This window comes from Cottoperca gobio, chromosome 9, assembly GCF_900634415.1.
Source record: "Cottoperca gobio chromosome 9, fCotGob3.1, whole genome shotgun sequence".
NCBI classification, from domain to species: Eukaryota; Metazoa; Chordata; class Actinopteri; order Perciformes; family Bovichtidae; genus Cottoperca; species Cottoperca gobio.
Window position 1 is genome coordinate 5,875,527 of NC_041363.1, and position 25,140 is coordinate 5,900,666.

General features: G+C 42.4%; 1 protein-coding gene across 1 annotated transcript; it reads left to right on the forward strand.

Moving 5' to 3' along the window:
• Positions 1-5,055: 5,055 nt before the first annotated feature.
• On the forward strand, positions 5,056-23,929 carry trpm6 (transient receptor potential cation channel, subfamily M, member 6). The gene is made up of 41 exons (XM_029438927.1): positions 5,056-5,277; positions 6,914-6,993; positions 7,236-7,274; positions 7,822-8,011; positions 8,316-8,529; positions 9,192-9,316; positions 9,425-9,596; positions 9,688-9,862; positions 10,416-10,539; positions 10,616-10,688; positions 11,124-11,224; positions 11,344-11,478; positions 12,085-12,132; positions 12,263-12,397; positions 12,542-12,667; positions 12,928-13,199; positions 13,396-13,624; positions 13,898-14,050; positions 14,160-14,315; positions 14,470-14,598; positions 15,141-15,392; positions 15,972-16,146; positions 16,705-16,819; positions 16,908-17,104; positions 17,204-17,336; positions 17,594-17,921; positions 17,959-18,033; positions 18,730-19,165; positions 19,369-19,466; positions 19,573-19,663; positions 19,804-19,850; positions 19,958-20,022; positions 20,127-20,152; positions 20,251-20,301; positions 20,435-20,500; positions 20,603-20,901; positions 21,195-21,277; positions 21,349-21,554; positions 22,190-22,241; positions 22,368-22,480; positions 23,224-23,929. Exons 1-41 carry the CDS (start codon positions 5,275-5,277, stop codon positions 23,316-23,318), a joined length of 5,682 nt encoding a protein of 1,893 aa, XP_029294787.1. The 5' UTR covers positions 5,056-5,274; the 3' UTR covers positions 23,319-23,929.
• The last annotated feature ends 1,211 nt before the right edge of the window (positions 23,930-25,140 follow it).

Consider the following 25,140-nt stretch of genomic DNA (forward strand, 5'->3'; position numbering starts at 1 on the left):
TTAAAAAAAATATTCATCTCCAGAGTTTTAATATTTTATGTTTCGTGTGATTTGCACACCAACATAACGGCACTAAAACGCAGCTCGGGTCTCATTTTAAAGTGTTTTACCAAAGCAAATGTGTTTTTTGTGCGCTATATCAGACTTGCTCATCAATAAGGAAGTAGGTGTTTTTATAAAGAGAATACATGCACTTAAGTTTATACTAAACAATAATATATATATTTCACTGCAGAACAACAATAACGTTGGTTCCACCTCGGCTTTTCTTCCTGTGACTGGTCAAGAATGTTTGCAGTGAAAAGGTCTTTATATTAAATACATATAAGAAGGATTGCATGATAAACCCAAGCTGTTTGTGGATTAACATTTACTGGATGATGTTTAAATGTAAACTTTTGAATGAAATGTTCGATGTTAGAAGCTAAGTTTGGCTTTGTAGTAAGTATACTAGTTAACATTTTAATAACTGACATGCTACATAACCTAGAACGGATGGTACCTGTGTATCAGGCAGCAGGCCGAGGATGACAGTCACGGTAAGTATTTAGTATCGCACCTTTCATAGAACACGATCACAAAGTACACTACAAGAATAAAACTATTACAAATAAGACCATAAAAACAGTAAAATAAACTTTAAAAACACATAATTACAAACTTTAGACAGCATGAGGCGAGACCAAGGCCATTTTTACAGTACATCTTCGAACAGTGACGAAGGTAAAAGACAGGTGGCGTCTGAGGAAATATACCAGGCCTTTTTTAACAGCATTTTGATTTGTTGTTGTAGGAAAGGTTCAGGTGTTATTAATATAATTAATGGTATCTTTTTCTATTCAAGTGTCCCAGTAAGTCATGATACTGTGACAGCATGCACAATACCAAGACTTGGAATTTAGCCATCCTTAATTCACCTTTTTGAATTTGAGGGGAAGAAATCAAGGCTTTGAAAGGCTACGTTCTGCTGTCTGCATGCGTGTCTCCCGCAGTTGCGTCCTTGTTTCACTAACCACCTGCCTTGAGAAAGTGCAATGGTTATTAACCTTGATCCGTGTCTCAAACTATGCCGTGCTGGGTCCTTGAATTTGAGGGAAATGGGCCTTGAAATTCCTTGAATTTGATATTTAACCCTGTTTTTTCACTGGACTTTTTCCAATATAGCAAATATATTAACTTTTAATACCAGCAGGCCATCAAGCCGAAAATTATATCATTACTCTCAGGCCTGTAGCTTGGATTAAATCAGGGGTTTTTCTTGGAATTATGGAGGTCAAAGCAGCCTGGGGAGAGAAATTAAATTGTGTGTTCAATCTTTCATACTGTAGCCTAAGTATACCAAAAATCACAGTTTATTTAGTTAATTCAGAGAAATTGTCCAATTTAACAAATAACCAGACATGCAAATCTTCCTCAAAGCGACTAGCAAATGTACATTCACAAAATAAATGTTCTATTGTTTCAACAAAACGAGCTTTTGTTAGCATGAATGTACCGCCACAGGAAGAGAGGAGGCCCTGGGCGGGGCTTAGCCGGCAGAGCTCTCCTCTGATTGGTTATCCGGACTGTCTCTCAATAACTCTACTACCGGTGCTTTATGTTTGTGCGACTGAAACTGCTGCACACATCCTTGCTAGTGATAGTACAAAACCCCCCCCACGTGTTTTTTTGGCTTACTGCTCTATGCTAGTCTGCGGACAGAGCAAACATTAATGGCGAAGAGACTTGCCGAGGACACTCTGCTGCACGACGCTCCCTCCAAAAGATGTTATCGCTCCCTGAGCAGCACTGACTTGCATGTGGAAAACATGGATCCCACCAACGGGGATGTGAGCTGCAGAAAGAGGCCGCAATATTTCGAAGACCCAGAAAAAGAAAAACAAGAACAAGCAGCTATTCATCGCAAACCCATGGATTTCTGTGAGCCTAGCAAGCATGCAGCTAACGCTTTGACGGTGCACACCTCTGGGAGTACGCGCACGAGCTCCAAGAAACGTCCTCGAGATGACTGCGCGTGTTCAGAGACTGGTATTCCTAAAGCTGGTGATAAAGTAAGTTATTGACGACATAGCACAAGTGTGAAGATAGTGGTGGGGGGGGGGGGGTTCAGTGAAAAGTGCGTGGGTGTAATGGCAGTACGTGTCCACTAGAGGCCACCCGTTACCCATTATGTAGCTGTACCCGTCAACATCTCAGCAGTGATTGGAGGGTTACTTTTAAAATATAAAAGGTTATAGATTACTATTTACCCGGTAAATTTTAATTACTTCATCAAAGTAATTTAATTCATTAGTTTTTGATTATTCTCTTTTATTATTATATCTGTTTTTTAATCCCCCAACATTTTGAGAAACTCATTTAAAAGAAATTCTCAGTAACTATAACTATATTTACATTTATTTTGTAATATAAAAACGTAATTAAAATGTTACTGTTACATGCTTTGGTCTGGATGGACCATGGACACTTATTAAAGACTGTATAAATAAGAGACATTTAATTTAAAAAAGTGTTTTGACTGTTAAAGATATAAAGCTAGTGTATGGAAACTTTAAACCTTTCAAGTAAGTCCGGTCAAGAGTTGTGTTGTGTATTTGTTGTTGTGTATTTGTGTTTTTGTAATGAAAATAAATAGTTTCCTGCTTTGCTCAACCCTTCTCTTTCTCATCAGTCTCAGGCTGATGAAGACACCAACACCGAAGACTGCTCTTACAACTGCTTCCAGTTCTGGAGGGTCCCCTTACCTGAACTTGACCTCTCACTACTAGATGTCAATGACCATTCCCGAAGCAGAAAAGACGAGTCAAAAGTGAAAGACTCTTCTTCTGATGCCATGGAAACCTGACGATGACAGATGCAAGCGAGTCTGCTCTACTCTGTCCGTACATCAGCAGCCAAACGTGATAATAAAAATGTGCATTCTCAGCAGATGGAGACATCAAAAGCACAATAAGGTTCATCCAGGTGAGCTGCGACAACTTAATGTCGCAGTTGCCCCGTCAGGGATATCCTCATGCAGGTGTAAGACCTCCGTGATTTAAGTGGAGAAACCATGCAATCGGCACTGCAACGTTTACTAGTGGCGACCAAAACTGTGAGGGAATTTAAGAAAATCTTGTAAATTGTTGCCGATCCAATCTCAATTTGTAGAAGGTTTTTTGTAGTGTTACTTTTCAGGCAGCCTGGTGTACATGTGGGACTAATGCTTTTTGTTTTGTGCAGAAACATTGCAAACCTGGTGTCTTATGAATATAAAATGTTAAATTGTGTATGAAAAGATGCGTCTGCACATTAGTTGGTATTCTAATCGCTCTATCCTTCAGAGCATTTTGTTTTGTGTACCTCATTCTTAAATTGTTTAGATTTATATAACGAAGTTGTAGATGTAGATTTTTTAACACACCTTATTAAAGGCTTTAGTGTACGCTGTATTAGTATTTTATTACATGTTAATGATGCACCACATTTCCTGTCTCAGCCACTTGTTTTTATTGTCAATATAACTGTTTCCTATACTCCTGTGTGATTTTATATTGTTTTATTAATCTATTGGATCAACAGAAAAACAGAACAAACCGGAAATCAGATGTTCAAAGGCATCCTTAATGAAATGTATTCCATAAGGCGCTACAAAATCTAACGTTACAGAGAGAAATCTGGTAGCAAATAACAAGTACATGACAATATACAGTAAATACTGGGCAGGTAGAGTATGCACATTCCTGCTGCGGTCTATATAAGGCAAGAAGCACTCATTAACATGTTTGTTTGCTGTGCAAAAGATTTAGTTCTGTAAAGGAAATTGCGAATTTTGCCGCTCAATCTGCACTCGATTACCCATAATGATGAAGTGAATCGTTAGAATTAGCAAATTAAACAAAAACTGAATTCTCATTTACACACACAGACTGCAGGCGGTGTAAATAATTAAATGTTGGATAAGATAATTATGAATGAAAGCGAGTGACGTGACGAGAAAACACAGGATCTATGAAGGTGAACCGTGGTGCCAGTCTGAGGTCACGTGCGCTCTGGAGAAGGTCAGCTTCATCCAGGGATAGTATTAGCATGTGATGAGCAGTACCAGACATAGTGCTCAGAGTTCTGCCCAAAAAGTCTCATCAGAAAACATCATTTAGCTTTTAGAGTCTTTTAAATGCTGACGACTTCCGAAACCCTCTTAGAGTGACCGCTAGGTTCGTGGTCACCTCCCTGGACAAGCTCCTCGTGCAAGGTTACTCACTGAGTCCTGGTGGTTCCAAACTTCTTCCATTTCACAACTATTGAGGCCACTGTGCTCTTGGGAATAAAGCTCTTGTTTCTATTTGCTGCAACCAGCAGCTCTATTGCCTGCTCTGTTGGTTTTGTGGGCCACAGTTTTCGCCCTAGGAGAATAAAATGTGGCATAAATGTCAAGTGTTTGCAAGGTTGTGTGTGTGAATGCATGAACGCGTGGATGCGTGTGCATACCTGGTCGCAGCTATTGGGAATTTGTGCTTGTTTTATTTGCCTAAGGAAGGTCAAGCACCAAAATTAATGTATTTTTTTGCAAGTTAGACGTGTGCACGTGTTTGCAGCTTTTGAAGCTCAAAGCTTTAGAAATGGTTTTATGATTTAGGCCTCGTCACAATTCCATCGCTGAGGTCTACAGAGAGTTCCTTGGGATTCATGGCTTGGTTGACCTTACAGGTACAGGTGTGTGCCCTGATAAACGATGTCCAATCAATTCAAATTGTCAATAAAGTTCTACACTTTTTAAGGATGAATTATCCTTGAGATGCACCTGGCCACAACTTGGACTGCAAAGAGTCTGAATACTTGCGTAAATAAGAGATTACAGTGTTTGATTTTTAATAAATGTGCAAAGATCTCTAAAGACATTTCCTGTTCTGAAGACTTTCTGAAGCTGCTGTATATTTGCAGATGCTGTGAGTCTCCAATTTGCTTTTTGTGTGAGGGGGCCTGACAACAAGATGTCATTTGAATATTCATTTTTAATCCTCCTCCTTGCCTGCTTTCACTAATCACATCTCCCTTTCTGCAGGAGCAGGATGGGGGACACAATGGTCCCTCCACCATTTGTTGAAAGAGTCCTGAATGTGTTTGAAGGAGGAAGTCATGAACTCCTCAAGGCTTTAGAAATACTCTCTGCACTTTGGACCTGCGGCTGATAAAAGGACAGTCTTTGTCGGGGGAATAATAAATAAAGTGGTGGGATTTGACTCAAGATAGACTCATGACACACGTCTTTCTTACACGTTCACGTGTACAACCATGGTAAGTTATAATATATATATATATATATATAACTTCTACTTATAGAAGAGGCCAGCTTGTTTCCAGTAGGTGCATACAAATAGCTCAGCTCATGTTATTTATGACAGTAATTAAACTATTTATTAGACGCTAGGCTACTTATTAGTTAGCTAATGTTAGCAAGGTTTCGATGTGATTTAGTTAAATGCATGCTAACGTAAGTAAAAAACAGTTTACTCGGGTTTCTACTTCATTTTATTTAAATGATATATTAATTCTCCAGCGTAGGTTTACATGTAACGCAATATAATTTAGTGTTTAGCTTTAATTGGAGATAACCAGCAGCGTCACTCCCTTTATCTTCTAGTTACTCAGTTATTATTATTATTATTATTATTATTATTATTATTATTATTATTATTATTATTATTATATATATCTGTTTACATTGTGAAACTTTATACTTCCACAGCATTTCAGAGTTTATTTGTGTATAATATTATATATATTATTTTTTTATTATAGGCTACGATGCATAGACGATATAAAACAATGACAAAAAAATGCGTTACATGGATTACATTATATTCATTTAATAACTTACATGTCTTAATATCTTTGTTTGTTTTTAACATTAGGAAAGATGGTGCTATATTGTTTCAATTATTTAATAAAGTACAGGAAAGTTTACTTATAAATATGGAATTTTCCAAAAATAATAAATAATTGTATGATATACAGCATTTTATTTTCAATCTAAAATAAAATATTACATTAAACATATTTATTTCAACAGTTTATTTAGAAAGTCGGCTACATAAATCCAGAATATTCTAAAAATTGTAATTATTAAATTAAATTTGGGCTGATAAGTTAGTGAATAGATACATTATCTTTCTTATAAACGTGAAAGTAATTGTCATATACAATGCGATACGTTGTCTAAACACTTCTTATAAGAGATTTCTCACGTTTACCCACCTCTTTAATAATTAACATCCTGTATGTGGCCATCTGTCGTAGTATCAGTAGTATTTTATTCTGTCATCACTCATAATACAATAAGCATAAACAGTATATACAATATACAATCTAGTATACAATACATATAAACAGTAGACAATATAAATAAAGTAATTACACTGAGAGTCAATTTAAGCTTTTTTATGAGAATCTGTGAGCTACACTTCAGAAGCCTGTTTTGTGTTTACGCAGTCTAACCCACCACGCAGCTCCCAGCTGATCTCAGTCTCAGGAAGGGGATGTGTGTATGTTTCCTACCAACAATTCTCGACTCCGTAAGGCCATTGTTAAACTTGTCTGGGACTACAGGGGCAGGACAGACCTCGATAGACCAGGCGAAGCATGAAGAAAAGGTTGACTGTTATATCTCACATCCCGCCAGTGTTTTTAAGAGAGCAGTTCCGGTTTCTATGACAGGGAGGGGAGGGGACCTGCAGTTAGTTCCCTGGTGGGTCCAGCATGTAGTTCTGCTGCTGGCACTGCAATGAGTTTCATTGAGAAGGTCACTGATTACATTCTTTTCCCTGAGTGTGTTTTCTTGCTGGAGGATGAGTTTAACAGTTGCAGTTGAGAAGTGCTTAGCTGCTCCAGGATCTATGTAATGTAAGTAAATATTTTTCTCTCCCCATTCTAGTCACGGAAGTCTTGGATTGAGGAAACCTTCTTCAAGAGAGAGTGTGTGAAGTTTATCCCTTCATCTCGGGACCTACATAGGTAAACTGGAAAGTGATTGCATTGATGAGCTTCCAAAAAAAAATTAAAAATGGTTTATTAAAGTGCAAGTTTTTTAATGATTCTCAGATGATGGTATGTTTAGTGAGTACTCAGAATGATATTTTCAGCAGTGGATGGAAAAATATTTTTGAGATGCAAAAGTATTTGGCACGCAGCCCTGCCGTCCAGGAATAGAGACCATGTGGATTCTTTGATAATGTGTTATTTCCTGTTTCTTACAGATGCACTCCCGTATGTCAAGTATGCCAAAACTTGATCAGGTATAATCTAAGAGTTGTGTGTTTATGTCTGTGCCTATACCCCCCCAACACACACGCACACACACACACACACACACACACACACACACACACACACCAATTATTGCATAATTTCCCCTTCTGGCTCTCTTTTTGTTTATTTCCTGTTTTGTCTTTAATGTAATTACATATTTAGAAATGTAATTATTAATGTGTTACACACTGGCTCAAGGAAAGTAGTAAGGTATTTTATTTTGTTGCTAACCTACAGGCTATTAAGAAATAAACATAGGCTTTGGAAGTTAGTTAATAACTTAAATAAGAAGTGTGTGAATTTTGTGGAGTGTACAATAATAAACAATGATAGAAATGTAGACCCAAGGACAAAGCGAGAGGAAGAGGAAGGGAAGGAGACAGGAAATGTGGAGGAATAACTGGTTTAACTAGGTCAGGTGGAGGTCTGTCAGGTGCCTGTGAATTACAACCATACCTTGAGTTTGTAAGTCAATGATGTGTAGACACAAAAATACACCTGCTGTGCTCAATTTCATAATCTTTCATTGGCCAGATGTTGTTGTGGCCGCCTGATGGGGGAGCACTCTTGGCAAGAGTCTCTTCCCCCAATCTCACTCCATCCCGGGCCGGGACAAGACCTGGAAGAGGACTGGTCCATGGAGCTCCACACGAAAGCCAGTCCCACCAACGCCTATGGGACGGTAGACTTTCAGGACACTGCCACACGTGTCTGCCGGGCCAAGGTCTGCGAGTCTGCTAACTGTACAGAATATGTTTTTCTAATTTGGTTATTTGCTCAATTATCATACCAAACGTTGACAACGCGACTCCCATTTCCTACATGAGATTACTGAAAAAGTGAAAGTAAATCCTTGTCTGGGAGAGAATAAGACAGGGCTTTGGATTGTTGTATAAACAAGCTTTGTGTTGCTATGATCTGAGATATTATCTACTTCAAACAAGTCAACAAACGGCCACACGAGCAGAACCTGAGAAAAGCGAAAAAAGTGTCTCAGTCCATAAAGGTTTCATGTGTTTTGTGTCCAGTATATTCGTGTGGCCGTGGACTCAAAGCCAGAGGTGCTGCTCCAACTGATGCTGAGGGAGTGGCAGATGGAGAGACCCAAGCTGCTGCTGACTGTCCAGGGGGGCTCAGAAAACTTCACCCTGCCCCTTAAAGTCAAGCAGGCCTTCAGCAAAGGGCTGATCACCGCCGCCGTCAGCACAGGGGCATGGATCCTCACTGATGGCATTAGTACAGGTAGGTGTTGTCGTAAGATCTGTGTGTCAATATCATTTATTACTCGTGAACAACACTGGATATGCACTCACATAACCAGCATGGCATGTTTAAATGGATAGTTTGGATTGTTTAAAGTGTGGTTTTATGAGGTACTTAACCATAGTCAGTAGATGGCGGTCGGCACACCCCCAGTTTGGAGAAACATACAGGAGTAATGGCACGTAGCTAAGCAATGTACTGCTGCGGACGTGGGCAGCAGAAAACATATTTTAGCCACTTTAAAAAATCAGTTTAAGTGTATGCTATATTTAGAACATTTTCAGAGCTTTACTCTGCCGTCAGACAGCACGTTACGAGGAAGAACTGGAGCTCTTATCCATGCTTTCGCCAAAGCCACCAGACTCCATTGACAAAAACAGTCATTTTACCTTGCAGAACACGGGTGCTGCTCGTCTCCCGCTGTTTGTGTTTTTGTGAGATTTTGGAGTTTTAAAGGATTAGTTAGGATCACCAAAGTCACACAATAACAACAACGGGGTCTAACATGTGGGACATAACGGCGTGCTTTTGTTTGCAGTTGCACAAAGAGGAATTTGATTGTTATTTAGCAACATAAATGTGTGTTTGATGCTTGTTTTAATTGAGCTGAATTCTCTATTTATACTGTTTATACTCTCTAGGGGTGTCCAAGTATGTGGGCGAGGCAGTGAAAACATTTGGGGGCCACAACCTGAGGAAGAGAAACGCAGTCGGCATCACACCTTGGGGAGTCATTGACAACAACATGGACCTTATAGGCAGAGATGTGAGAACTAACATCTGTGTACATATTTCTAACATATCCCAGTGAACTGTTTTAACAGGATTGACTCCTGGTTGGCTTTTGACGTGACTTTCTCTCAACACGGTTCAGGTGTTCAGGCCGTACCAGCCACTGGGGAACCCCTTGAGCAAGAGGGCCTGTCTTAATGGTTTCCACTCCCACTTCCTGTTGGTGGATGATGGAACGCTGGGAAAACATGGCTGCCAACAAGGCCTCAGGAGGAAACTGGAAAAACACATCCAACTGCAGAAGATACACCCTCGTGAGTCAGTGTTTGTGCAATATATACAGGAAGAGAGAAAAGCTCTGGGGTTTGATGTGACTGATGTTATCGCACCCTCTCCTCTTTGTAGGACTGAACCAAGGAGTGCCTGTGGTGTGTGTGGTGGTGGAGGGGGGTCCTGCCGTTGTGTCCACAGTGTTGGACTATGTTAGCAATGTGCCCCCTGTGCCAGTGTTTGTGTTCGAGGGATCGGGCAGGGCGGCTGACCTGCTCGCCTTTTTACACAAGCAGACTGCTGTTGACAGGTATGCATGCTTACCTTACTGAACCTACATTAGTAGGTCTAACGGATCTACCTAATTGAGTACAATTATAGTTTGATACCGTATGTAGCAACTGTGTAACTTGTGTGTCTCACTTTAAAACGTTTCTCTGATGTCCTTATAGGAAAACACTTTTTATTTGTTGTGCATGAAACCAGGAAATGAACGAGTATGTGGGCAAACATGGGAAAATGGTTCAATCTGATGGAAGATATGAAAAAATACAAATGTGAAGCCAGTGCCCTAAATTGAAAGCCTAATATAATAGAATGTAGTGATGGCCATGGGACCCACACTAATGGGTTTCAATGGGGACCACTATAGGGGTCCTTAAGGGTTTGAGTGTCTGTATTTTGGCTACACAGTTTATTATAAGAGATGAGGTTGAACTTCCAAAATACAGAAAACAAAAACTTACTCCCTTGCCAAAAATGATGCCATATGCATTAACATGTAAACATGAATGGATGCAAGATGCACAAAGGATCATGAGAAGACATGTCAACAAAATAACTCATTCACTCCATTGTTTTAGGCATTTGGATGCTGACATTAAAGAGGACTTCCTGGTCAGGATTGGAGATGTGTTTGGAGTAGAGGTAGCAGAAGCCTCGCAGCTCTACAGTCTCCTCCTGCAGTGCATGGATCACAGAGAGTCTGTAAGTGAAACACTGTTTGGGAATGTGAATGTGATTCAACACATGGACTACTCACACTACTTCAATATGTCTACAGATAACCATCTTTGACTCGGAGTCAGACGACCAAACGTCACCTGATGCAGCCATTTTGACAACTAGTCTCAAGGGTACTTATCTCTCTCCTCTTGTTCGTGAAAATATGTAGTTTTCACTGCAGACACTTTGACCTGGAAAACCACAGGTGTCATTGATAACATTTGAAATTGCTGCAGTCTTTGTAGGTTTAGAAGTTCAAGGCTTGTTATTGTGCAGGCCGACTCACCGGCAAGACTTACTGCTGCACTTGAATGCAACTACAGTCCTTAATGTTAGACCTGGGCTTTTCCTGTTCCGCTCTTTGTGATGCACAACTCCAGAAAAAGTGTTTCACAATCAAATCACAACTTTACTTTACATTTGAGGAGCAGGGAGAAGAACAATCTGTATTTGACCTGCCACTCAAAAGATAGAAACAGATGTTCTGACAGTTACAGTTACTCAACCATCCAAGAATCAGGATCAAAACACAATATGTTTGCTTTTTTGTTCTGTATGATGAACAGGCACCAAGGCCAGTCCTGCAGAGCAGCTGAGTATGGCTCTAGCCTGGGACAGGGCTGACATTGCACAGAAAGAAGTCCTGGTGTACGGACAGCATTGGCAGGTGACACTGACTCACTACCGTGGTGTAATTATATGCTATTATTGCACACAAGGAATATTGTCCATTCTCAAAATCTTCACAGTTGTTGTTTAATCCTAATAATATAATGCTGCATGTAGGTGGGTTCCTTGGAGCAGGCCATGCTGGACGCTCTGGTGATGGACCGGGTCAGTTTTGTCAAACTGCTGATTGACAACGGCATGACCATGAACCGCTTCCTTACTGTGGGTCGCCTCGAGGAGCTTTATAACACGGTTATTATAATCTAAATTTACATATCTCATTGGTCATGAATAGAAACACAACATTAAAACAACAAAAAGAAAATACTTTCACCCCACGGTGCTTGTGTTTGTCTTGTTGTACTGTTTACGCTTCTGTTTCCCCTTGGCTTGCACTTTGCTATACAAACAGAAGACGATGCAGTTCTTTTATTTGTGACTCTTGAAGCACAAATACCAAAACTGTAGCTTTGATTGAAATCACAATAATACACTGTAAGTGTTTTGCAAAAGTAATCTCTGCGTTTCCTGGTCAATTGCATTCGGGGTGTTTTCCCAGTTGTTGTTTTCGGATGCTTTTGAGATCACACGGCTCTTTGTCATCAGTACACTCTCACTTGTGCTTTCTCCACACTGCCTTTATCTTTTGTGTATTAAAGGCTGTTTATTTATTCATAACTCTGGGATAATAAGTCCCCCCTAAGAAAGGAGATAAGGATCCCAGGGCTGCTACTATGTATGCAATATGCAACTGTGTTAAAAAGTAACCAGTAGATCTTCTTACTCTGATTTGTTAGATGATATTTTCTGTTTACACGTCTGTTTCCTCTGCATAATAATGCACGTTTGTCTTCACAGCCACAGACGGACCGTTTCATGCACCACCTTATTGAAGATGCCAAACAGGTGAGGAATGAAAATGACAAAAAGCCTATAATCACATGAATATTAAATGACAGGACACACAGCACTGTTGACTCAGACATACAGCATACATGTTCACTGTGTGTGTGTGTGTGTGTGTGTGTGTGAGTAGACTTCTCTCCCCTTAGGTCACCGTCTCTCTCTCATCGACATAGGCCTGGTGATCGAGTACCTCATAGGAGGAGCGTATCGCAGCACTTACACACGGAAACACTTCCGAGCTGCCTACAGCCGCCTGCAGGACAAAGTGAGCATTGTGGTCGATAGAACTCTTAATGACAAATATGTTCTGACTTCTTTTCTTGTGTTTATTTATTTTTTTATATACATTTAGCTTGACCTTTCTCACAAATATTGCTCTCTCGTCATTGTTGCTCGAACGTGTGTTTAGGAGGGTAGACGGGGCAGCTCCACCTACTTGTCTAAACAGAGACGGCTATTAACACAAACCTCTACAAAGGGCAGGACCCTCCAGGACCAGCAATTCTTCAGAACAGCTCAGCCCTACAGACCCAAGGTTGGTGGGGAATCTCTTTCAGTGTGTTGCGTACTGTTAAACAAAGAGTCTCTTTAAGTCATTCAAACCCACTCAGAATTAAAACTATTTACATTTATACATTATGTGTTTTTTTATCCCTTCCTGTCGGCCACAGCCGGGGCCGGACGCATTACGTTTATTTTATTTATTTGTGCCTTTCTGCCTCCCTTTCTTCACTTATGGCGTCTCTCCTTTCCCCTCGTCGATTCTTTGTCGATACTTCTAACGTTTCCATCTAGGAGCACGATGTGTCACCCGGGAGCGCTCGAGAGAGCACCTCGAGCCCCGACCTTGATGATGCTCCACTGCTCATTGCCTTCAACTTTAACGATGTGTTCGTGTGGGCCGTGCTGCAGCAGCGTCAGCAGATGGCACTGTTCCTGTGGCAGCACAGCGAGGAAGCGCTGGCACGTGCTGCAGTGGCCTGTAAGCTTTACCGCTCCATGGCCTGTGAGGCGCGGCAGAGCAGCATGGACGACAACATTTCTGAGCGATTCAAAACATATTCTCTGTGAGTGTGTGTGTGTGTGTGTGTGTGTTGTCAGTAGTCAGCCTATGGGGCCAGTTGCAACTAAATAAATCTTTGCTGTAGCATGATTACAGACCCGATCAGTAATTTGGACAAACATTGTATGTTTATATATATATATATATATATATATATATATATATAAAACGTGATCATGTCTCTCCTGTCTGTGTGTTAGAGAGTTCGGTCAGCTGGCGGTGGACATGTTAGACTGTGCATTTCGTCAGAACGAGCAGATGGCCATGAAGCTGTTGACTTCAGAGATGGAGGCATGGAGCCACTTCACCTGTCTGCAAATGGCCGTCTCCTCATGTCATAGACCGTTCGTCTCGCACTCCTGCACTCAGACCCTCCTCACAGACCTCTGGACGGGTCCGCTCAACATGAGAAAAAACTCCTTTCTGAAGGTAAACGTTGTAAACATTGCGAGAGTCGTCAGATAAACCAGTTCATTTTATTCCTCTTGTAAAGTCTTTGATGTTAGGCGTGATAACAAAGATATACATAAACATAAATAGCCAAGGCCAACGCTGCATTCCTGGCTCCTCGGCTGCCCTCCCTCACAATGTTAACAAACCTGCCTGACACACAAACCAAGCTGAAAACACAGCATCTTTGGGGGAGGTATTGAACATAATTCATTACGATCGCATGACACAGTTGTTATCTCTTTCTTCTAGATCATTTTGAGCCTTCTTCTGCCGCCGGCCATCTTGCTGCTAGAATTTAAAAGCAAAGCTGAAATGTGCCATGTACCGCAGTCCCATGAAGCAATGATGTTTGGGCTTGAGTCTGTGAAGTCATCACCAGCCCACGAGGGAACCGATCACCCGGTAAAGTGCCAGAAGTGCACCGGCACTGTTTTGAAAGTAGAACCGGAATCCTAATCCTAAAAGTATTGTAATTTCTCTTCTCCTCCTTTACTCTCCTCTCGTCTCACAGGGCAGTCAGGACGCAGAGCGAGGCCTGCCGTTCCATAAAAGATATTTCGGTCCTGTGTCAGAAACTGTGTCCTCCATCAACGTGCAGTGTCTGTCCTGGATCACCAGACTTTATGAATTCTACACAGCTCCTGTCGTCAAGTTCTGGTTTCACACAGTAAGCGGTTGTTAAACTTGTGGATACATTTGAAATATTTCTGCTTCTGAAAACATTACATGTCTTTAATGCAGCATGCATGTTATCTAATGTATATCTTTCTAGTCTCATCATCTGGTTTTCTTCCCCCTTCTTGTCTCTGTTTCCACTTTAGATGTCCTACTTGGCCTTCCTGATGTTATTCTCCTACGTCATCCTGGTGAAAATGGGGGATCAGCCCAGTGCTCAGGAGTGGCTGGTGATAGCGTACATCTTGTCCACTGCAGTGGAGAAAACCCGAGAGGTGCGAGAGCCAGGAGAGAGACATTTTCTCTTCTCTCCTTTGAAATGCTGTAACTGTATCGGGGCATTGGCGTGTGCATTTGTGATTCCTACAAAGGGCATAGAAAGTGTCATATTGAAGACAACATAAAAGTAATTAGTCCATAACACAATGCATCAGTATCGTGGTTGATAGAGGAACACAGCTTAAGGCTGAGTGTCCATTATAGCGTTTTGTTCTGAGCGGCAGCGTCGTTTTTCAATTGTTCCTAATGAGGAGAGAGTTTATGTGGTCGACTATAGAAAAACACTGCACCCAGCTTCTCTAACTTTTCTGCGGCTTCTAGTTGAAAATCTCTGAACTTTTCCGAAAGGCGCTGATGTCGTCACTGTCGCTGCTTTCCAGGCAATCCTCCAGTTATTGCTCATGTTGCAAAAACAATATCAAACACATAGAGAGTAGCCCAAATAGATAATAATGTCTGCCAGAGAAAAGCGACACATGGACACATGCCCTAATACTACATAACAAAAGAATATCTAAATATTTACCTCTTCATTTAGGTACTAATGTCTGAGCCGAGGAAGCTGAGCCAGAAGCTGAAGATTTGGTTCTCAGAGTACTGGAACGTATCAGATTTTGTTGCCATCCTCCTCTTCCTGGCTGGATTGGCTCTGCGTTGGCAGGCTACTCCGTACCGGACGGCAGGACGCATCAGTTACTGTCTGGACATCATCTTCTGGTTCGTCAGGGTGATGGATCTGCTGGCTGTCAATCAGTATGCCGGCCCTTACCTCACCATGATCACTAAGATGGTGGGTAGAGACTGTGCACTACTTGTTGTGGAGGAAGGAAGTGGAGATATACTTTAGTTGTCACCCCTCTCTCCTCTCTCCTCTCTCCTCTCTCTCCTCTCTCCTCTCTCCCTCTCCCCTCTCCCTCTCCTCTCCTCTCCTCTCTCCTCTCCTCTCTCCTCTCCTCTCCTCTCCTCTCTCCTCTCTCTCCTCTCTCCTCTCTCCTCTCTCCTCTCTCCCTCTCCTCTCTCCTCTCTCCCCTCTCCCTCTCTCCTCTCCTCTCTCCTCTCTCCTCTCTCCTCTCTCCTCTCTCCTCTCTCCTCTCTCCTCTCTCCTCTCTCCTCTCTCCTCTCTCCTCTCCTCTCTCCTCTCTCCTCTCTCCTCTCTCCTCTCTTCTCTCTCCTCTCTCCTCTCCCCTCTCCTCTCTCCTCTCTCCTCTCTCCTCTCTTCTCCCCTCTCTCCTCTCCTCTCTCCTCTCCTCTCTCCTCTCCTCTCCTCTCTCTCCTCTCTCCTCTCTCCTCTCTCCTCTCTCCTCTCTCCTCTCCTCTCCTCTCCTCTCTCCTCTCCTCTCCTCTCCTCTCCTCTCCTCTCCTCTCTCAGACCAGAAACATGTTCTTCATCGTGGTGATGATGGCAATAGTGCTGCTGAGCTTCGGGGTGTCCAGGAAGGCCATCCTGTCACCAAACGAGGAGCCGTCCTGGAGCCTGGCTCGAGACATAGTCTTCCAGCCATACTGGATGATCTACGGAGAGGTCTACGCAACGGAGATAGATCGTAGGTCGTTCAATAGAAAACACTAAATACTCATTGATGACTGATTCAAACCAGTAACCCTGATGACTTTGGTGTTGCCTTGAGTTTGTTAGTGGAGATGCTTAATGTCAGATTGCTGCAAAGACTTGAGGACACACACACACACACACACACACACACACACACACACACACACACACACACACACACAGAAATCAGGTCATTCAGTCAGTGCCACCTCATTTCAAGTGATGCTTACTCGAAGGGATTATAAAGCAAACGTTATTATTATTGTAAAGCAATTACAAATGTCTCGTTTTTTCTTTTTTTAGTTGAACGTCTGTGCCATATGTCAGTCCTGCACATTATATTCCAAAGCCTGGATTAACATTTAGAATTAAAAGCACAATGAGTAGGATTTGTCACTTTGTAAACACGTCATTCGAAGTTGGCCCTGGTTGGTGCTATTAGGACTATTAAGAGGATTCATTTTTGGACGAGTATACAACATAAAAAAGTCATATTAACAAGATGTAAAAGACCGATGACATTTAACATTGTGCTTGTGTGTGTTCACAGCGTGTGACGACGGTCTTCCGTGTCCTCCTGCTGCCTTTCTCACCGCCTTCCTCCAGGCTGTGTATATGTTCTTCCAGTATATCATCATGGTCAACATTCTCATTGCATTTTTCAAGTACGTTCATCCAAATGTCATTTTTACAGCGCAGGACCCCCGATAAAGAGTACTCTGGTTTAAATGAACATTTTCTTCTCAATAACAGCAACATCTACTTTGACATGGCATCAACGTCCAATAAGCTGTGGAAGTACAACCGCTATCGCTACATAATGACCTATCAGGAGAGGCCGTGGCTGCCTCCGCCTCTTATCCTCCTTAGTCACGTGACCTTAGGTTTGAGAGCCGTCTACAGGAGACTTTGTGGAGACGCTGAACGGGAGGAGAGAGGCTCTGGACTTAGTGAGTACCGCAGTGCGGATATACAACTTAATACACACGAGTCAGTTCAGAGCATGTTTCATATTAGGTCACTTCTCCTGTCTTACCCGTCTTTACCAGAGCTCTCCCTCGGCCACGAGGATCATAAGAAGCTCCATGAGTTTGAGGAGAAATGTGTAACGGCCTACTTCCACGAGAAGAGTGAAGATCTCCACAGCTGTCAAAGGAACAGGATCCGAGCCACAGCTGAGAGGTTTGATTGATATTCTAATTGATTTCTATAAACCAGGAGTGCAGGAGGGTGGTTATAGTTTTTAATAGTAAGTAGGGGGGGTCACACATCAGTGTCCAACGCCAAAACCAACACTTCTTCCCACTATAACACCCAAAATGTCAATATATTTCCATAGATAACCAATTTCGCAGGTATGATTTCCTGTCCTACTAACACAGGCTTCACTTTTTCCACGCTTTATTTTTAGAGGTGTTATCGTTTTTTTGTTCTACTAGAGCCGAGGAGATGTGCATGATGGTGGGGGAGGTCTCAGAGAAGGTCATCTTCATTCAGGACAGCCTGTCGGAGCTGGACTGTCAGCTGGGTCAACTCCAGGACCTTTCTGCGCTGGCTGTGGACACCCTCACTCTGCTCTCTGCTTCTGACAGCCTGCACCAGGAGGAGGCACGCCTGGCTCAATGTCGAGCCATCACATCGTCCCGGCACATGCTCCCTCACAGCTGGACCCTCCCGCACAGAAGTGGAGCAGACTGTGATGTACTTAATATGCGGCGGTTGATGCCCAAGTCGTGTGTAAGTACCCCGCCTTCTTTGGTGAAGGGCGCTGCTCTGGTGGCGAGTAGACTGGCATCGCAGGAAGTGCAATGTTGGAGCTATTGGGAGCTCGGGAGGAAGACAAGGACACAGTGAGGAGGGAGAAGAAGGAGCAAAGGAGGTACATACTGTAGTCATTTCAACTGTTGTAGGAAGTGAAAGAAAATGAGCAGATGTGTAACCTAGCACTCAGCTTTATAACAATGAAACTACCACATAACTAATGACTAAGTAATTAGTTCATATATCAATTACCTTGTTACCTTTTCTTTACTCGCATGCCTCCACGAAAAATACAAAAACAGAGAGAAGTTTTGATGAATTGAAGTAAATCAGCAAAACTTGGATTATACTGCACGAGTTGTGTGAGAGATGATGAGAGTTTGATGTCCGGCAGTGTCTCAGTCAGGAGGGGCTTGGACTGTGAGCCGTAGGGTTGATGGTTCAAGTCACCGACCTAAATAAAATGCAGTGTGACCGCTACTTGGAGAGGTCCCAGTTCACCTCCTGCCCTGCAGTGGTGCCCTTGAGCAAGGCACCAGGTCATTTTGTGGGTGAAGTATTCCTTTAACATAGCACCCATTAACAAGTATTTGTTATCACTTAGGACTCACAGTCTGCTCCTGCTGACATCCCGACTGAGAGCAGCCTGGGAGCTTCTAGACCTGCGTCTCGAGTTCATCTCGGTGGCTTGAGGGATCAGACACACGGTGAGTCCTGTGGACCGTCACGCTGCGGGTCTCCTTACTCTCCCAGAGGCTTGGAGTCACCACATCACAAACTCTGGACATGTGACCCATACCTGTATCCCAGTCAGAAGGAAACTTCCATGGAAGAGGAGGAGGAGGAGGAAGAGCAAGACAAGGAAAGGACACACAAACAGCTGTCTAATATGGAAGTATCCATAACCTCTAGCAATGCTGTTCTTCTGTCTGACCCTCGAGACATCTCTGAGGGTTTGGTAAATCCCGCCTTTTCTCAGGATGATAGCCAACCAAGTTCTCAGTCAAGACCTTCAAGCCAATGGGGGAGACCCGTGAAATCTCCCCGGTGGGCGTGTCTGTCCAGAGACCGTCCCTACGGCTTCTGCAGGTCTCTGTCCTCCAGCGTGGAGAATATGACTTTCTCAGGTGCACCTCTGAGTCCAATGAGGGGATCCTTTCCTTCTCTTCACGAACCGATGAACGAAGACACGCTGTCTGATGAGAGCAGTTTCAGGGAGGACACATCGCTACGATGCAGCAGGAGCAGAGGTAACGTTGTAGTTTGTAAGTGGACATTTTAAAAACAAAAGAACAAGCGTTAGATCGTTAATCGTCACGTTAAGCACGCGGTAAATGTTAATCATTTTCTTTGCTAAAGTAGTAGCCATGTCTGTCCCTGCATATGATAGAAGATTAAAGAGTCTGGGTGGGCTTTATGTTTACTAACAGATCCTTTGCTTCTGTTTCTGCAGAATGGTCCAAGTCCTCTGATTTCACTCAAGTATTAGACTCCAGAGGCAAAAACCAGAACAGGAAGACCGTGAAGATACAAGAGAGCGGTCCAGACACTGTAAGATGTTCACGGCAATATTGCATGGATCATAAAACCCTGCTGATTGTTTAGTTTTTTTATTCTGTGACTCTTTACTTCTTGGCGAACATATCTCACCACGCAGCCCCATATGTCTGATGCCTGCTGGAGAAGAGGCCGAAGATTAAGAGGAGAATCGACATGTTGGTCGGCTTCAACCAGCCTCAGTCAGCTCAGTAAGCATCCACAGTCCTATTTAAATCAAGCACATATTAGTAAGGCCTCTCTGAATGTATCATGTAATCAACGCAGGGTTTAAATAAAGAGACAAGGAGTTACGCAGATTTATATCTTAAAAATATCAATATTGTTTCAGATTTTGAACCTATGGATTTGTTGCAGAAGCAAGTCTTCTCCCATCAGGTAAATCTGTGGCAACATACTGCAGTAATTGTGGAAGCACTATAAGATATATTGAGTGTATAATATGTCAGTGAGGTCGGTCTGATTACCTTTGCATCGGCCTTCAGGATGTGTGGAGCTCCACTCATTCAGCCTGGAACAGCTGGGCCAGATCCATGAGCCACAGGTCATCGTACGTCTGCCTTTCTGTCGTCCTGCCATCACACCCATTCATTTCAAAACACTTGAAGATCGTAGTAATTACATCAAGTGCTTTTCTTTGTGTCTTTGTTGCAGTCTACAGAGTGGGATTGCCCTTGAAGGTATTGCCCTTGAACATTCAGTTTGTATGCATTTCCTATAGAATCTATAGATTTAGCTTTTTTTGTATTTTCATTTCCCTTTGTGTTGCTTTCTGCAGCGAAGAGCTGCTCATTCCAGTCCACGGACAATTTGTATCCGCACTATTCAGGTATTAAGCTCTTCCTAAGATAGTAAGCAGAAAAGTAAGTTGGATTTACATCAGTTTTTCTGGGAGTCCATGAGTACTACTTGTGTTTTTAGCTCATAGTAGTTTTGAACATGTTGTGTTTGCGTGTTAACAGCGATGGAGAGAAACAATCTGATGAGACTGGCTCACACTATTCCCTTCACTCCTGTCTCCATTCTGGGTAACCTTTTTGGTGACACAGTGGTGTCTTGTTTATTACCATTTATTACTGATTGATTTGCATCTCTTTTCATGCATTTTATTCCCCTTTTGTTCTCTGCAGGAGGTGAAGAGGTGAGCATCTACTCTCTGGAAGAAGTGCCCTCTGATGCAGACGCTGAATCCGACACAATCTCGTCCTGGTCGTCACGCGGCCTGTCTGCCCTGCTGCAGCCCCTCTCCAGTGAAGAGGGCTCTCTGGATGATGGTCTCCGCCGGGGCTGCAGGGTGCTGTGTACCTGGGCAGAATGTGACGTGCTCAGACCTGGTGTGGTATACGTGGTCAAAGCCTTCAGGCCTGAGGTGGTTCGTGCCTGGCAGAGGCACTTCCCTGGTAGCACGGCACTGCTGCTTTGTTTAAGGGTAAGTACAGTAAAGTAAAGTACATTAGTTATCAAAAGAAACTCCCACATAATAGGCTACATGTGTGTGATTTTGTTCAGAAATACAATAGTTTGGGGGAGTCAGAAACTAATAAATCCCGTAGCACAGACCTTGTATTGTATGTATTTGTTGTAGTCTGAAGTTATGTGAAATGAGCGGGGCGCCTTTTCCCAAGCTTTGTCTGAGGGGATGCCCGCAGTCTCAGACTTTGAGACTTTGAGACTCCCTGTCACTTTAACTTTATGACCAGCCTCTGTTTTATATCCCTGAAGGAGATCCAGCAGCAGAGAGCCGCCCAGAAGATGATGCAGGTGTTCAACGAGGTCAAACCTAACGATATGCACCACTCACCAAGGTGTGTGTTCTCTGTTGTATATGCGTCTGTGTGTGTCTGTGTGTGTACTGATTGTCTTTCCTCCCCACCAGATTTCTAGATGTAGCACTGGTCCTCTGGCACTCGAACGGCCAGTGGTTGACTATTGAGAGGAACATGACCGGTGACTTCAGGAAGTACAACAACAACACAGGAGAGGAGATCATCCCCTGCTGTTTACTGGAAGAAATGCTGCTGGCGTTCTCCCACTGGACATTTGAGTACTCATGCAGGGAGCTACTGGTACTCGATATACAAGGTAGGTTTTCTTTAGAGTGTGTGTGTGTGTGTGTGTGTGTGTGTGTGTGTGTGTGTGTGTGTGTGTGTGTGTGTGTGTGTGTGGCATGTTATCTACACATGTGAGATGTATTAATTAATGAGATTAAGACACATTTTTAAATTTGACAACAATAATAAAAAAGTACATTCTAAGATTTTCTTTAATACAAAATGCAGAATAATAAATATATAGAATAAAATTACACACACACACACACACACACACACACACACGCACACACACACACACACACACACACACACACACACACACACACACGCACACACACACTTACATTGCTAATTACCAACACTCCATCAATGCAATCAGAAAAAAAAGAAAAGAAAAAGACTAAATAGCATCCCTAACACACACACACACACACACACACACACACACACACACACACACACACACACACACACACGCACAGGGAAATGTATGCATTCTATAAATTCATTTGAAAAGAAGCGGTTTAAGGTAATGAATCCTTTTAAAATATCTTTAAAGGGAATCAGCTGCACAGCGACAATTGTTTAAACTCGTGTACACATGTGAGTCGTTGAGTTTGTATCTGTCCGTCTGTATTTATTTATTTGTACTTTTCTCGACAGGAGTAGGAGAAGAGCTGACCGATCCAACAGTCATTATGGCAGATGATCAAAGGTAGAGTAACCGGCAACATATCAAGGTTATCAACACCTTTGCCTTCTGGTTTTAAATCTTGAAATGATCTCAAATACATTTAAATTCTGCTAAAACAGACACAACCTGTTTCTGACCCCGTTGCAGCGGTAGCAGGGATGAGATGCTTTTCGGTCCAGATAACCTCGGAGATGCTGCCATCAGCGGTTTCCTGCAGAAACACTCTTGCGGTGCCTGCTGCCGCAGACTGGGCCTCGCAGGTTAGAAATGTTCAGTATTGCTGAGTGTGTGTGTGTGTGTGTGTCAGAGAGAGAGAACGTGTGTATTTTCTTTCTAAACCAATATGTGTTTTGCGCTCCTTAAAGTATACAAAGGATTTCTTTTGTCATCTTTTCTTGTGCACGTGTGTATATGCATGTATTCGTATGTCACCTCTGTGTCGTCACTCTGGAGGCCAACGTTGGCTCTGAGATAAATCCCCAACAACTTCAAATGAAGACAACACACACCCACAGCCAGCTAATTAAGCCGCGAGTGTTCGTTTATTTCTATAACAACAGTAGTGTTTGAGGCATGGGGGTGGGCCCTGCTTTGTGCGTTGTGCTCCACGGCCTTTGATTACATATTAATCATGTCTTTGTGCTGGCGATGTGCTGCTGAGACATTAGCTTTGATTAGCTATTAATTAACGTCTCTGGGTAGGCACGATACCGGCATCTAGAGGATAACTGCTCAGAAAGAAACTGTGCTCAAAAACAAACAAGCCCGGCAAACAAACACACAGACACAAACATTCAGACACAGTTGTTTTGATATTTCAAAGGTGTGTTGTGTTTCCTCTTCCTCTTCTTGTGTCCTCTCCAAGATTTCTCCAACAAATCAAACCAAATTATTCATGCTGGATGTGTGGACTTCCTCCCAGGCCTGCCAGTATTCTCTTTCTTGTGGTAATGACTTGTGTTATTGCAGCGACGTGTCGCTAACTGATGTTTCTGTTGTTCAGATTTAAGGAAGTGTCCGGACAGCTGCGAGAACAGCGGCGAGGCAGAGCCGACGTCGGGGAGAGAAGAACAGGAAGACGATGAAATCAGGATGTAAACTTTGACCCAGGAAGTAGGGACAGGGAAAACACATGTACATGTCTGAGTGTTGGGGATTATTCTTAGATTAAAGGGTTGATATCTTTAAGGTGCATCTCATGAATCATAATAGGAAATACAGTAATAACGTACTATTTTCACAAAAGTCTAAATGAATATTTTTGTACTTTGTCTATAAATATTTTGATATTGAGACAATGGCAATAACATTTACACATTTAACAAGGATACAATTGTTCCATGTTTGGCTAAAATAAGACGATGTGTGTGAGACAGAAAAACGAGACAGAAATGCACCCATAAAATTTCTTTTATTTTTTTTTCTTCCCACAACAAAATGTCTACAAAAGCGATAAAATATAGAATTTAACAAAAATCACTTCAGACCTTCACATTGTATATACATCTCAAAGGAGGACACAGTAAGGGCCCTGCGTAACTCTGAACTTCAACACACGCTGATCCATCACATGTGGGTGTTTGTGGCTCTTAATGCAAACGCACGCACGCACGGACACTCTTTCATTCTCATGTGAAAATAAAAAACTCTACAGTAGAGCTGATGGATTTATAGTCGAGTCAGAGTTCAGAGTCCCGCAGAGCCCCCTCTCACCAAATGAAAAAAGCATAAAATGTAAAAACTGTTTGTCAGTGTAATCAAATACACATTTTCCTTGGAGTTCCCCTTTTTTGATTGGTTTCTCAAGTAAATTCACGTAGTAAAGCATCTACGCCCCCCTGCCAATCCTTCCTCTCCTCACTAGCTATGGCACTTTGAAAACAAAAAAACAAAAGTCTCAGTTTATTGTATTTTTTTTTTGTTTTGTTTTGTTAGTCCTGTGTAAAAGAGTCTCTGTAGCCTAAGCACCTTTTAGGTTTCGGTTACAGATTGCTACATTTTGTTTTATTTGCTCTTGCTGGGATGCAAAGACATTCTAAACAATAAATTAACAATTTTCAACACTACTCCAATTGCACGCATGGGTAATGCATCAAGAAAGTTTACAAAGCATTGGTAGAGCAAACATCTCATTCTCTCTGTCTCTCCCTCTCACACACACACACACACACACACACACGCTCACACACACGCTCACACACACGCTCACACACACGCTCACACAGGTTTTCTCAGGAAAGGGAGGAGGAGGTTTGGGGGTGGAGTGTATTTGACTAAGTGTAAGAAATGTATTTCAAACCAAGTGTATTAAAAATGTCTGCGCGATTTGTCGGAGCCGTCATGTAGAATGACGGCTACTTTTATTGTGCGATCGGCGATGTCATTCTGTGTTGATGGAGTGGTAAAGGCGCATGATGCGTTCAGCCCCTCACACTGAACAGGCTACTCCATAACATTCAGAATAGATTACCCCCCCACCCACATAGTTCCCTCCCGCCCGCCCGCCCGCCCGCCGCAGGTTAAGGGTCTCTGATCCGGTTCAATAAGGCCAGTTCAGAAAGGACCATTCACTGACTGATTATACAAACTCTACCAACATTCAGAGGTTGAGAAGAAAAACAACATTTCAATTCGAACAAAACAAAGTTGCAAAGTTTAAATCGGTTGTGTATAAATAAGAGCATTTTATTTAAAAGTTCTTCCAGCTTGTGAAAGGAGTTTGCTTTGAACTGACTGAATTGACGTGGAATTTGCCCCGAGCCCATCGCCCACCTTGCCGGTAACCCCTCCCACGAAACTCCCAATATCAGGAGAAGAGAAAACACAAATAAGCCCCAAATGTTTCATTGCAATGAAACGTCATGCAAATAGAACAGAACAACAATAGGCTAATAGTAATAGAAGAATAGTAGTCATAATA

Bases quoted from the DNA above. Each gene is read 5' to 3' on its own strand.
- trpm6 (XM_029438927.1), top strand. The intron at 16,820-16,907 runs GTACGTTCATCC...TCTCAATAACAG, and splicing joins ATTCTCATTGCATTTTTCAA to CAACATCTACTTTGACATGG. The intron at 19,467-19,572 runs GTAAGATGTTCA...CTCACCACGCAG, and splicing joins AAGAGAGCGGTCCAGACACT to CCCCATATGTCTGATGCCTG.